We start from the raw sequence: 12780 nt of genomic DNA, 5'->3' as shown, positions 1-12780 counted from the left end.
TGTAATTATCAAGTTTAAAAATATTAAGTAAAGAAGTAAAATAGGTTGATAATACACAACCACATGTATGTCATTTTAATAAAATAAATAATATATAATTTTTTTTGAAATAGAGTTACATAAAATACTGGTAAATTTTCCATGTATAATTAAAAAAATTAATGAAGAAAATTTTTATTTTAATTAAAAAATGGATTCTACAATAAATTAGTTGTGCTTTTAGCTGGTATTTTATTAATTGATTGAGTTTTTATGAGAATAAAGTGTTGAATTATTAAAAAAATCTATTTGTTTCATTTGAGGTTTCTGTTTTTAAATTTATGAACATAGAAATTAAAAAATATTTTGTTTTGTGCAAAAAAATAAAAACAAAATCAAGACCAACAATAACAAACATAAATTTCTTAAAACCACATTGTTTATTAGTTTTTAAATTATTTTATAATAAATATCTAATATTCACATTTTTTAAACACAAAAAACAAACAAGTTTTTTATTTTTATTTTCGAAATTTGCTTTTAAAAAGGAAAACGAAAATGATATCAAAACAGTTAAGTTAATGGGCTTTATTTGGACAGGGCTTGGTTTGCAAATTACAAGTTTGGGTATGACTCGGTGTTTCGTGAGGAGTGGTGGCAGAAAAAGGATGCTGGGCCCATTGCGTCTGGCCCATGCTTCCGAAATCGGGAATATAAAATTTCACGAGGCCCCTTGTACAATCTCGGTATTAAGCGAAAACGAGAAGGATATAACCGGAAATATGAAAAACACCAAAACAAAAACCCTAGACTTAGAGAGCCATCTATATAAGGCCCCCAAACCCTAAATCCACTCTGTGTTCCACCAGCAGTCGAAAATGTCGAAGCGAGGTCAGCTCTCTCTCGTCTCCTTACATATTTATTTCTTCATAATTTCCTCTGCGATCTCTTAGAAAATGAAATAAAACAATTTAAAATCATCACAAATCTCTTGTTTTGTGTCTGCTAACACTTAGATTCTTAACACCGCTACTGATGTTGTTGGTTTGAATAAAAATACAGGACGTGGAGGATCAGCTGGTAACAAGTTCAGGATGTCACTGGGTCTGCCAGTGGCAGCAACAGTGAACTGTGCTGATAACACTGGTGCTAAGAACCTTTACATCATCTCCGTGAAGGGAATCAAGGGTCGTTTGAACCGTTTACCTTCTGCTTGCGTTGGTGATATGGTTATGGCCACTGTCAAGAAGGGGAAGCCTGATCTCAGGAAGAAGGTTATGCCTGCTGTCATTGTTAGGCAGCGTAAGCCTTGGCGCCGAAAGGACGGTGTTTTCATGTACTTTGAAGGTCATTCTTTCCCTCTGTTATTCTATTTTGATGTTTCACCATTTCTAGCTGTGTTTGTTTACCTGTCAGGTGTTTATTTACTGCCTTCTATGTTTATCTTTTTCGTATTAATAGGTTGTTTGTCGCTAGTGTATCATCTCTTGATTTATGTTGTTATAATCATCTCTCTTACTAGAGATCCAACTTCCACTGTTTTGAAATTGCTTGTAAAAGTGCATCTCCTTTTTTGATTTCGGCGTGTTTTCTGATATTATGCTTCCTAAGACCAGCTATATTGAACTAGATGGTCAAATATTTATCGAGTATGATTTCTCTAATGTAGAATCACTTTATTTTGCAATTCGATAAACTCTTTAACTCAGCTCTGTATTTGGAAGTGTTTCCCAGTGCCTACCTTAGATGTGCTTAAGGTGTTTGTATGATTTATATCTGGTGATGTGGTGTTGAGAATTTTCGTATTGCAGTTTCTTTGCACCTCCCATACCCAGCAAGATTATATGTACTCCCCTTATCCCAATGCGGATGGTAATTTTGTTTTGTCATCCCTATCAAGGTTGAGACATGCATAATGTGTTTGGTTTAGTTAGAGGTATATCCTTTATTGCATTGATATATTTTTTGTTCATCAATTTCCTAAACGAGCCTGAACACATTGGTTTTTAATTTTGCAATTCTGTGAATAACATAGCATAATACATTCAGGTGCTAGTATGCAAACGTGACATGTTACCAGACATAAGTCAAGTATCCTCCTGAAAATTTCTGTGGTTGATACAGTTACACGTCTGGTAAATTGACAGAGTCCCTCGTTACAGATTTGCTGTCTCTTTTAATTTGCATATCTGCTCCATTTGGACCCAACATTTGTATTTTAAAATGATTTTTTTTTATGTTTTAAATTTGTTTTGGTTGTTACTTGGAATATATTCAATATGATTGGTTGTTGAAACAAGGGCACTTTTATTGATCGTCATTTGGAGTATCTTCAATTTGTTTTGTTGTGTATCTATTTTGTGATATGAGGTTATTTTGCATTGCATGTCAGTGAAATTCACTCTTGCCATGTCTCTTTTGTTTGATAACAACAGGAGACAATTCTTATGGCTATCAAGAGGAGACAATTCTTATGGCTGTTTGCTTGATAAATAACAAACTTGTAAATGTTTATTTGTTTGTTCCTGAATTGGAACTCCTTTTCTTTTATCTGCAGATAATGCTGGTGTCATCGTGAACCCTAAAGGAGAAATGAAAGGTACTGCCTAATACTTGTAACCTCTGGGTCCCCATGGCTGCCACCATTCTTCCAGTGTTTTGAGATGTACAACTTAACTTGTCCGATTTCTTGCACGTTCTTATTTCTTGTTACTTTTGCTTCCAGGCTCTGCAATTACTGGTCCAATTGGAAAGGAGTGCGCTGATCTTTGGCCAAGGATTGCAAGTGCAGCCAATGCCATCGTTTAAGAGGCTTTAATTAGTCTCTTCATTTCATTTGGAACATACTGTCGTTAGTCCTGATTGTTTTTGTAGGGATAATCTTAGTTGTTTATGAAAGCTTGACTGAATTTTGTTTGTGAGCATGTAGTTTGTGCAAGAAAGATGATATAATTTTGTTGTTGATTTCAAATTTTATGGAAACCCTTCATCTAAATTTCTAGCTTTATTAAAAATATTTATTCCCTATTTGTTTTTGTTTCAAAAGCATTTTTAAAAAGAATTAATATTTTTCTTTGTTTTCTTGAGATGAAATTAAAAATAATTTTTAAAAAATAAAAAAATATTATTTTACTATATTTTCACATAAAAAAACATTTAAAAAAGCATCCAGACTCCTGAACACAACTTCAGTCCTCCGTAAAGGTGTTAGCTGTTAAGCGTTTGATAACATAAAAACCATGCTTACTGTTCATGTGGGGCCGGCTATAGTAAATAAAAACCGCACGTTTGCGGAAAGCAGCTCTCTGCTGCTTTTCGCAAACATGCGGAACGCAGTGAAGAGTTTTCACTCTCTACTGTTCTTGTTACTGTTCTAGACTGTCTGGTTCGGTTCAAAGTTAAATATATTAAACCGGATCTGATCTGGTTAAAAAAAATTTAATTTTTATTTTTTTAATTATGTTTTATTCAAAGAAAATTGTTTAATGACGTAGTATTTGTAGAATATAATTGTAATTTTAATTTTGTTCATGCTGAGTCCAATCCAGTTAAAAAAAATTCAGTTTTTATTTTTATTTTTATTTGTGTTTTATTTTAAAAATTAGAAGGAGATCGTTTGATGATGTAGCATTTGCAGAATTTGATTGCAATCTCAATTTTGTTCTTGCCGGGTCCGATTCAGTTAAAAAAAATTTAGTTTTTAATTTATATTTTTATTTGTGTTTTATTCAAAAAATTAGAAGGAGATCGTTTGATGACGTAGCATTTACAGAATTTGATTGCAATCTCAATTTTTTTTTGATGATATTTTTACCCGATGTTGTGCGTTTAATAAACCATGAAAAATGTACTTCTTATTGGATAGATTTCGAACGTGATGAAATTGCTCGTAATTTAATGAAATAATAAAAAAATATTTAATATCAATATTATTTATTTCATGATATAATAACAGTAGTTAAATCTATAATATTTAAATTAAAAACCATCAATATTAATATATATATATATATTTTAATTATTTTATAATTTTAATTTGAAAAATATTTTTTTTAACCAAACACATTAAATTATTTTTTATCCAACCTTAATTTCAATCATAATTTTAATTAAATATATATTTTTTTAAACCAACTTCAACTAAAAATATTTTTTACGTGCCACCGGATATTTTTGCTTTTACCAGCAATTTCATCACACCAATTATTTGGCAACGGGATCATCGAAATTGTTTGTGGCTGAGAAGTTGCTTGTTGTTTCCATGGGGTTAGAAAACCCTACAAGTGGTGGTGCTGTTGCTGTATTAGAAACCTCCCCGTTTTGATGAAGTAAGATTTTGCCTATCGCCCACTGTCTGTTTTGAAGAACATGTTTTTGACGAGCACTGTCACGATATGTGCGAGCAGGTATTCCCTGCATTTGCTTGAAAGAATCATGTACTCTCTCAACGTGCTATTGTTTAAGAAGAAAATCAATATCAATCAACAGTTGACGACGCTCCCGGGCATTTTCTTGATGATTAATGGTGATCATCTTATCAATGATCAACCGTTGCAATGCACTTATGGTCAAACAGTTTTTTTTTTCTTTTTATAGAAAATAAAGCTGTGAATGATACTCTGTGATTGATTTGGTGTTTTGCAACTGGATCGTGCTGTCGCGTGGAATTGTCAGACCTTACGGAATTAAAACCTTTGTTTTTCTATCAATCAATTTTCTTTAATTTAGGGTGCTTGCCACCTCGGCCAGCATGTGAAGCTGGGATCGAGTTAGTGGCCTGCGACAACTTCCCAAAAATCATGTGACCAAGTCACTGTTTCTTGATCCATCTCCCTGTAAATATGTTGTTGCCTCCTCGTAACATTACGCTCGAGTCCTCTTGTGAAGAAAAGGATGGGGAGGCTTCTCGGATTCTTGTTGTGTTTCTCGAGTTTCTTCATCAGTGCAACGCTTGCAGACTGGAATATCCTGAATCAAAGAACAAAGAGTGGGCTAAAGATTAGCCTGAAAAGTTATTGTGAAAGCTGGAGAATAAATGTTGAGCTGCATAACATCCAAGACTTCACAGTTGTGCCGGAAGAATGCGTGTCCTACATTGGCAAATATGTTGCATCAAGCCAGTACCATGTAGACTCCGAGAGGACAATTGAAGAATGCAGATTATATCTCAGCACCAGCTGCCCTTTGAAGAAAGATGGCAGAGACGCTTGGCTGTTTGATATTGATGATACCCTGTTATCTACTGTGCCTTACTTCAAGAAACATCATTTTGGGTAATCCATTTCTTCTATCTGTTTGTTGCTTACAATATTTGCAGCGAAGGTAAAACTGGTGGTTGCATGCTTGCAAAAAAATCAGGAATCCTGATCTATGACCTCTTTTCCCTTCTTTTTTGAGCTTCTGAGTTGCCATGTAATAGTGATTAAACTTTTTTTCTTTTGAGCAGGGGAGAAAAACTGAACTTGACATCGTTAGAGGGATGGATGAGTAAGGGTAAAGCACCAGCCTTGGAGCACTCACTCAAGTTCTTTGACGAATTGAAATCCACGGGAGTTCAGATTTTTCTGGTTTCTTCAAGAAGAGAACATCTTAGATCAGCCACAATCGACAACCTTGTTGATGTTGGTTATCATGGATGGACTCGTCTTATATTAAGGTAAACTCCCATACTGACCAATTATGTACTCCCCCTCCCTCCCTCCCTCTCTCATGCTTTACGAGAATACTTCTGGCTCGATGCAGGGGCCCAGATGATGAATTGAATGAGGTGCAACAATACAAGGCCAACGTGAGAAAACAATTGATCAGCAATGGGTACCGCATCTGGGGAATAGTTGGAGACCAGTACAGCAGCTTTGAGGGACTCCCAAGTGCGCGAAGGTCATTCAAACTTCCAAATCCGTTGTACTACGTTTCTTGAAGCATCACCTAGGCCAGTACCTTATTCTTTCAATGTCCATTGTGTTTTTGTGGCTCGAAGAAATCTGTATTGAAGCTTGCTTGTTTATTGGTAAACCCTGTTCTTCGGTATTCAAATGATTCTCAGTAATAAGGTTGTCTCAAGACCAAGCTAATCTTGAAACTATCATTAGATTTGCACTTAATTCTCTATGTGGCCAATGTTAGGACTGAAGTCTGGTAGAGGTATAGGCCACCCAGGATGTATCGATGTTTCCATACTATCTGCTAGAAGCACTTGATGATACTCACTCTAGGAACTGAAGAACTTCACCAGCACCATGATGATATTCAAACACGCATGAAGTGACTACATGAGCTTTTATTCAAAAACATACACAACGCTTTGATAGTTGATAAATTATCAGTTCTAGACAAGCACTAGTGTTCATTTTCTGCAGAAAGAAAAGGCCAAGTCTCAATTTATTACACCAGTATTATCAGTTAAACTGAAAACTGTTAGGTTCCTGATATTTGAGTACTTAGCAGTAGAGATCCCTTAGCGCATCTTAGCTTCAGCAACCCTGTTCATTTTGGCGCAATACTCGAATAAACTACCATCAAAACATCGTCTTATAGCTTCTTTAGACAGGAATCCTTCTTCATCCTTTGCAAGAACATAGAGAAGGCCCCATTCTAACTTAGCTCCCATCCTGCAAGCCATTGCTCAATCACGTCAGCTTAGTTTCAAGAAATTCAAGCATATTGAGTAGGAAAACAGAAGGGAGCCTGGAAATAAACCATCCAAATATATCGAAGGCGACCCGTTGTCCCTCGGTCATTTTCCAGAGCTCTCTGAGTGACAACTTGTCTGGCTTTGTATGAGCATACTTGCTGAAAATGCTCTCGAAATTCACTGGTATGTATCTGCATAGGTACTGGGTAATCATGGCAGTATAATTTTAATCTTTAAGCGCGATCTAGATACAGTTCATGTGTTCAAATCCCTACCTTCCTTCTGTGTCATAAGTTCCAGAGTCGCTCCCGTGCTTGGCTTTGTGTATGTTGTGTATGTGTATCGGAAAAAAGGGAGAAGGGAACCATCCCTGAAACGAATTTTATGCTATATGATAAGCAGTTTCCTAACTCCACACTAAAAAGATAAAAAAATTTGCATCGATCTTGAAACAGATTAGAAACTTAAACAGATAATGAGAGCCACAACGTACAAAATATACAATCTTTATTTCGACTCTACAATGTGACATCTGATCCTTCATTGTAAGTGTCTTTAGATGGCAGAAACAAAGTTGAGTTTACTTACGGGAAGAGTAGCATAGCTCAAAGCTCCGTTGATGACAGCAGCCACTATAAGAGAGGCAATTATATTGAAACCAATTGCACGCAATCCTGTGTTTTGTTGGGGATAGGGTGAAGATGATCCAAAGAGAAGGGAAATGTAAGTAAAATGTGAAGAATAATAAACAACAAAGGTATATTTCATGATTCGGCACTGTACAACATAGAAAAATTTTCGTTCTCTTTTCTTTCATTTTCTTTTTTAGGAAACAACAGATGCAGAGTATGAAAATATAATCTGGGATGATTGAAAAAATCAAAATTTTTTACCAGTGTAAGTCTCCCAAGGGTAAACTATTCCATTTTCATCTAGGTCGAAAAAGGCTACATGTTGCTGAAGGACACTCAACCCGCGATGCTGATGTCCCGGTGTTCCATAAGGATTTTCTGTATCGGGAGCTTGCAAACCTCTTGCCATGTCTGTTTTCACACCAAAGGAAAAGATCAAAAGTTTCATCCAGAAACTAAGAATAGTACGTGGAATTACTCCATGGAAGCATAACATTTTCCCCTCCTTATTTCTTCTACCAGTGAATTCAGCTCATAACTTCATCTACACTCCCCATTTTGAGCATCGTTCATTGCCCAAAATTGGCCTCAAATCAGTTATCAGAAAGGGTGAAGATCAAGGAAAGTCAAAGTTAGACATCAATTCTGTAACCAATTTTGTTAACCCTTCCTCTTGATTCTACCATGACATGGCTCACATGTTACTGTCTATGCAAATTTTCTTAGCACAGAGTATGTGATATAAAGCATGTCCCTCGATTATTCAAAATAATTACTATGATAATTTCTTGACGGGAGACAATCAGTCCAAGATACTTCAAATCAAACATACCAGTTTCCAAGACAAGAAAAAAATCTCCCTTTTTTCATTTTTTTATCAAACAATTTTGATTTACTACAACGTAAATAGAGCAAAGATTGATAAAGAAACACAAGCCTTGTTTTTTCCCTTCATGACTGGCAGAATCACAACACACATGTTAGTTAGAAGGCAAATTGCAATAGTGAGAACAACCTGCTACTGTGGCTTTCTTAATTAGTGGTTCTTTCTCTAAGAAATCACTTACTATATATACATAATGAAATTTATCCACAACACATGTTATTAGTGAAGAATGACTTGAAAAAGAAGAAGAAGAAGAGACGACTTACAAGGCTTTGGGATTTTATCATCCAAATCATCACGAACAGGTCTCTCATGAGTAACAGGTGCATAAGGTGCTTCTCTTGCCAGTGAATCCTTCTCGATCTCCCCGTCCATTGATTTCTTGTTTCTGCTGTGTTTGTCCCTTTTGTTTTCCCTCTTTCTTCTAACAAGGGCTCGTTTTCTACTGTTCCTTTCTCTCCGTAATTCAGCCTAGCCGTCGGGTCAATATAAATTGAGCTAGCTAGGCTGCGTGGCAGCCATGCAGAGACAGCTGCTTGCTTGTGGGATGCTATGATTTGGTTCTCAGTGCTCACATATGTTTGTCTACACGGCAGCGGTTACGTTTTGAAGAAACCATTATAAACTACACAAAAGTATGCTTATGGATTTGTGTGGTTTGTTTTTTCTTCCAAAAATATCCAATAATAGAACACTTGGCCCCAGCGTACAGGGTCTGAGGCTCCTTGTTTAGCGGGGGCGGAAGCGAAACTACATGTTTGCTTTTAGGGTCAATGGCACCCTCAAAAGTCTGAACATTGTTCAATTTAACCCTTGAATCTGAGAGTTATTTCATTATAGTCATGCACTAGTTAGGTGGCCCCTGCTGCACTGCGGGTCAACTTTTTATTTTTATAAAAAATATTAAAGAAAATATAAGACTAAAAGTATTAGATTTGACTACAACGTTTGATCCAAAAGTTTCGAGTTTGGCTGCAACACTATATCCAACAATAATATTTATAATATAAATAATAATATTTAATTTATTTGTTTAAATTTTTATATTTTTTAATCTTTGAAAAAACAATTATTTTTTCTTCAATAGTAAAAATAATAATAATATTTTTTTAATTTTACCCTTCAAATCAAATCTAAGGTTGTTTTTTAGTATTGATAATAATTGTTTTTCAAATTTATTAATTATTTTATAAATAATATTTTTTATAATAAAAATAATAATATTTTTTATATTAATACTTTTAATTATAATAAAAATAACAATATTTATAACACAAATAATAATATTTAGAAACATAAGACCTCAGAATCTTGGGTCAGGAGGCAAGACTCAAGCGAAATGGATCTTGATGAATGACTCATCACCCTTGGATCTTGATACATGATCCATCACCCTTAGGTCCTGATGCTCGATCCAAGAAAATTGAATCCTGACACAATACCTAAGCAAAATGGATCTTGAGGCATAATCCATTATCGTTGAGTCCTGACACAGAATTCAAGCGAGTTGGTTTCTAACGCAAGATTCAGTAGCCCTGAGCATGAAGTTGGACCTGAAAAAATTAGGTCCGAATCTAGTACTTTTGGGTCCTGTTGTGCAGCAAGACCCAAAGCTATTTTGGATCTTGCCCCTAATAGACCCAACTCTAATAGGTCTTACTAGGAGCATGACCCAACACATAATTTATTTATATATTTAATAATACATATAATTCAAAACTACTGAATAAAAAATTTAAAGACAATAAAACATTGATAAAACTTTGAATCTCACACACTAATGCTATAAAATTAAAATATCTTCTATTACCCAAAATAATACATGTAATTTTTTTTCAAATAATTTTTGAAACGCAAAAATAAACATGCTTTAATAAGAAAATTCAACACAACCTAAAATGAAAAATATTATGATTACCCAACTTTAAACAATATAAAAAAGCTTCAATCAATTTATTTTCTCTTTATTGTATAAAAAAAATTACATGAGAGGAAAAAAATTTAAAAGCATTGGGTCCTGCTAGGAACAAGACCCACACTGATGGGTCTTGCTCGCAATAAGAGCCAAGGCTGATGGGTCCAGCCACAACAGGACTCAGGACTGATGGGTCTAGTTGCGGCTGGATCTAAAGCTATTTTGGGTTCTTATAAAGGCAAGATTCAACTTAATATATTCTTCTTGATCAATATATTTTTTTTAAAATAAAACAAATACAAAAATATCAAAAATATTAATTTGAAGTAAAGAAAACAATAAAAAAATTTGAAATTTTTTTCAATGTATTTTTAAAATGCAAAAACAAACATTCTTTAATAAGAAAATTCAATCCAACCTGAAATGAAAAAAAATTTCATCATCCAACTTTTGTATAATATAAAAAAATTCATATTAATTTATTTCCTCTTTACAGTATGAAAAAAAAATCAATAAGAGAAAATAAAAAAAATTTCAAGAGGGAAAAAAATAAAATTGGAAATATCTTAAAATATTTTTATAAAAATATATTAAGATAACATGTTTAATTTTTTAAATCTGTTTTTCATATAATCACATCAAAATAATAAAAAAAATCTTAATATGAATTAAGAAAAAAATATAAATTTGAAGTAAAAAAAATTAAAAAATTGTCAAATTTTCTTCAAAGTATGCTTTAATGAGAAAATTTAACCCAGCTTGAAACAAAAAAAATTATAATCACTCAATTTTTGTAGAATATAAAAAAAGTCTAATCAATTTATTTTCTCTTTATTGTATGAAAAATAAATTTAAATTAGAGAAAAGAGCAAAAAATCCCAGATTCAATATCAATGAGTTTGGTTAGGCAACCATACTTAACACCTTTTTGAAGTGACGTTATTACATCTTTTGAAAGTGTTTCGGGTTTAGCTTGGCAGTCAGATCCAACAACGTTTGGTTTAGTTACCAAGTTAGAACCATCAGCTTTTGAGTTTTGATAGAGAAGGCAACGCTTCCAAGAGTGCGGGTTGCAGACTCGTTTGCCTGGGTTTACAATTAGACTCGTTTGTCTAGCCCTACTGCCTAGGGCATAACAACTCCAATGCTAGGTGTCTGCGGCCTTACCTCATTTTCTTCTTAATCATCCTTTCAATTCCAAATGCATTCCAATGAAAAGACAACCCTACCCTTCCCCTACATTCTTTTCAACTCTATGTGGTAAGGGCAATTCTATCAATACACTGCTCTAATTCATAATACTTTGTGTCTACGTAAACAATAACAAGAGTATTGGTTCCTTTTAGTATATTGTATAATAATTTGGACTACTTGTTTTTTCGCTCAAAGATCCTTTCTTGCTTAGTTTTACTCTCAACTTATTTCTTATGCTTTATTTTTCCTCCTCATGCTAAAGAAATCATCTAATGTACCTTCTATCTTATCTTATCTTGATCTTAATCTCAATACAGTAAGTAAAAGCTTGGATGTAATTGTCATAAAGTTTTACTGTGAAGCTATATGTTTAGGAGGCTAAAATACCAGCCAATAATATATCTTCTATTGTCAGGTGAGGTTCAATTAAGACAGCTCCTTCCACTACATGTTTACTGTGTTTTCTTTGCCTTCGGCTCTCTCTGAACCTCTCTATTTATAGATGAAAATGGGGGACAAAATTCCCTATTTTCGAGCACAATTTTTACTAAGAATCTATAATGATTTTAGAGAGGTTTAGAGAGAGTAAAGGGGGCAACAAACGCACTAAACATGTAAGCAGAAGGTGTAAGGTTGTTTTTGTTTGAGAATGTGATTGTAGTTGTTTTTTTATTTAGAAATATATTAAAATTATTTTTTTAAAATTATTTTTAAAATCAGTGCATTAAAATGATCTAAAAATATCAAAAAAATATTAATTTGAAGTAAAAAAAATTAAAAAAATTAAATTTTTTCAAAAACATTTTTAAAATGTAGAAACAAAACGGACCCACTGATATACTGTAAATTTCCTTGGACAATTTACTTTCAAAACTCTTCTCTATTCTAATATCGTATAGGACAACGCCACATATACAAAGAAAAAAATGAATACCTTTTAAAATATCAATATTTTTTTTTAAAATAAAATAATGCAAAATTTTTTAAATGAAAACTCGAAATGAAATTTTGCATATTCTTTAGAAAAAATTAAAAGCTCGTCTCATGAAGTTTAATTTAATATGTTTATTGTATATTTTTCATGTAGGCAAAAAAAGGGAAGCAAACATTTTTAATTTTGAATTAATTCATATCAAGATCCTTTAATTTATTTAAAACTTTATAGTAATGTAGGAGTTTAGTTATATATCACTTGCATCTATATTGTTTCTCAATCAAACCCTTTTTTAAGAAAAATAAAATATTAAGTCATGCAATTTTTGTTATTTATTACAAAATCCAAGAGAAAGTAAGAAGTTTTAAATTAAATACACATGGAAGATGTGAAATTATTTAATATTCATATTATATATTTTTGAGAAAAAATTATTATTTTAGTGAATAAATAACTCTAAAAATATTTAATTTTGATTGAAGAAGCATCCATAATTACAGATAATCGGACAATAAAAAACTGGATCAGCCACATACAAAGCCCACTAGCCCAATAAAAGGGCCGAGCAAGGAACCCAATAAAGCCGCCATCTTTAGTTTATTACAA

General features: G+C 33.2%; 3 protein-coding genes across 3 annotated transcripts; 2 read left to right on the top strand and 1 right to left on the bottom strand.

Moving 5' to 3' along the window:
* The first annotated feature begins 714 nt into the window (after positions 1-714).
* Positions 715-2974, top strand: LOC133697936 (large ribosomal subunit protein uL14). Its single transcript, XM_062120770.1, has 4 exons — positions 715-870; positions 1042-1326; positions 2537-2578; positions 2705-2974. Exons 1-4 carry the CDS (start codon positions 858-860, stop codon positions 2785-2787), a joined length of 423 nt encoding a protein of 140 aa, XP_061976754.1. The 5' UTR covers positions 715-857; the 3' UTR covers positions 2788-2974.
* Positions 2975-4767: 1793 nt separating this feature from the next.
* Positions 4768-6083, top strand: LOC133696159 (acid phosphatase 1-like). The gene is made up of 3 exons (XM_062118229.1): positions 4768-5252; positions 5426-5635; positions 5722-6083. Exons 1-3 carry the CDS (start codon positions 4873-4875, stop codon positions 5897-5899), a joined length of 768 nt encoding a protein of 255 aa, XP_061974213.1. The 5' UTR covers positions 4768-4872; the 3' UTR covers positions 5900-6083.
* Positions 6084-6222: 139 nt separating this feature from the next.
* Positions 6223-8728, bottom strand: LOC133696160 (peroxygenase 1). The gene is made up of 6 exons (XM_062118230.1): positions 8398-8728; positions 7507-7656; positions 7202-7287; positions 6889-6983; positions 6679-6804; positions 6223-6590 (listed from the first exon to the last, which is right to left on the bottom strand). The coding sequence occupies exons 1-6, from the start codon at positions 8504-8506 to the stop codon at positions 6437-6439; spliced, it is 720 nt and encodes a 239-aa protein (XP_061974214.1). The 5' UTR covers positions 8507-8728; the 3' UTR covers positions 6223-6436.
* Between the last annotated feature and the right edge of the window lie 4052 nt (positions 8729-12780).

Source organism: Populus nigra, chromosome 6, assembly GCF_951802175.1.
Source record: "Populus nigra chromosome 6, ddPopNigr1.1, whole genome shotgun sequence".
Classification (NCBI taxonomy): domain Eukaryota; kingdom Viridiplantae; phylum Streptophyta; class Magnoliopsida; order Malpighiales; family Salicaceae; genus Populus; species Populus nigra.
Note: the sequence above shows the minus strand (reverse complement) of the source record. Positions and strands in the feature narration are given on the sequence as shown.

Bases quoted from the DNA above. Each gene is read 5' to 3' on its own strand.
- LOC133697936 (XM_062120770.1), top strand. The intron at 1,327-2,536 runs GTCATTCTTTCC...TTTTATCTGCAG, and splicing joins TGTTTTCATGTACTTTGAAG to ATAATGCTGGTGTCATCGTG. The intron at 2,579-2,704 runs GTACTGCCTAAT...TTTTGCTTCCAG, and splicing joins CCCTAAAGGAGAAATGAAAG to GCTCTGCAATTACTGGTCCA.
- LOC133696159 (XM_062118229.1), top strand. From the start codon at position 4,873: ATGGGGAGGCTTCTCGGATTCTTGTTGTGTTTCTCGAGTTTCTTCATC. The intron at 5,253-5,425 runs GTAATCCATTTC...TCTTTTGAGCAG, and splicing joins TTCAAGAAACATCATTTTGG to GGGAGAAAAACTGAACTTGA. The intron at 5,636-5,721 runs GTAAACTCCCAT...GGCTCGATGCAG, and splicing joins TGGACTCGTCTTATATTAAG to GGGCCCAGATGATGAATTGA.
- LOC133696160 (XM_062118230.1), bottom strand. From the start codon at position 8,506: ATGGACGGGGAGATCGAGAAGGATTCACTGGCAAGAGAAGCACCTTAT. The intron at 7,288-7,506 runs GTAAAAAATTTT...AACAAAACACAG, and splicing joins CCCTTGGGAGACTTACACTG to GATTGCGTGCAATTGGTTTC. The intron at 6,984-7,201 runs GTAAGTAAACTC...AATTCGTTTCAG, and splicing joins TGAGCTATGCTACTCTTCCC to GGATGGTTCCCTTCTCCCTT.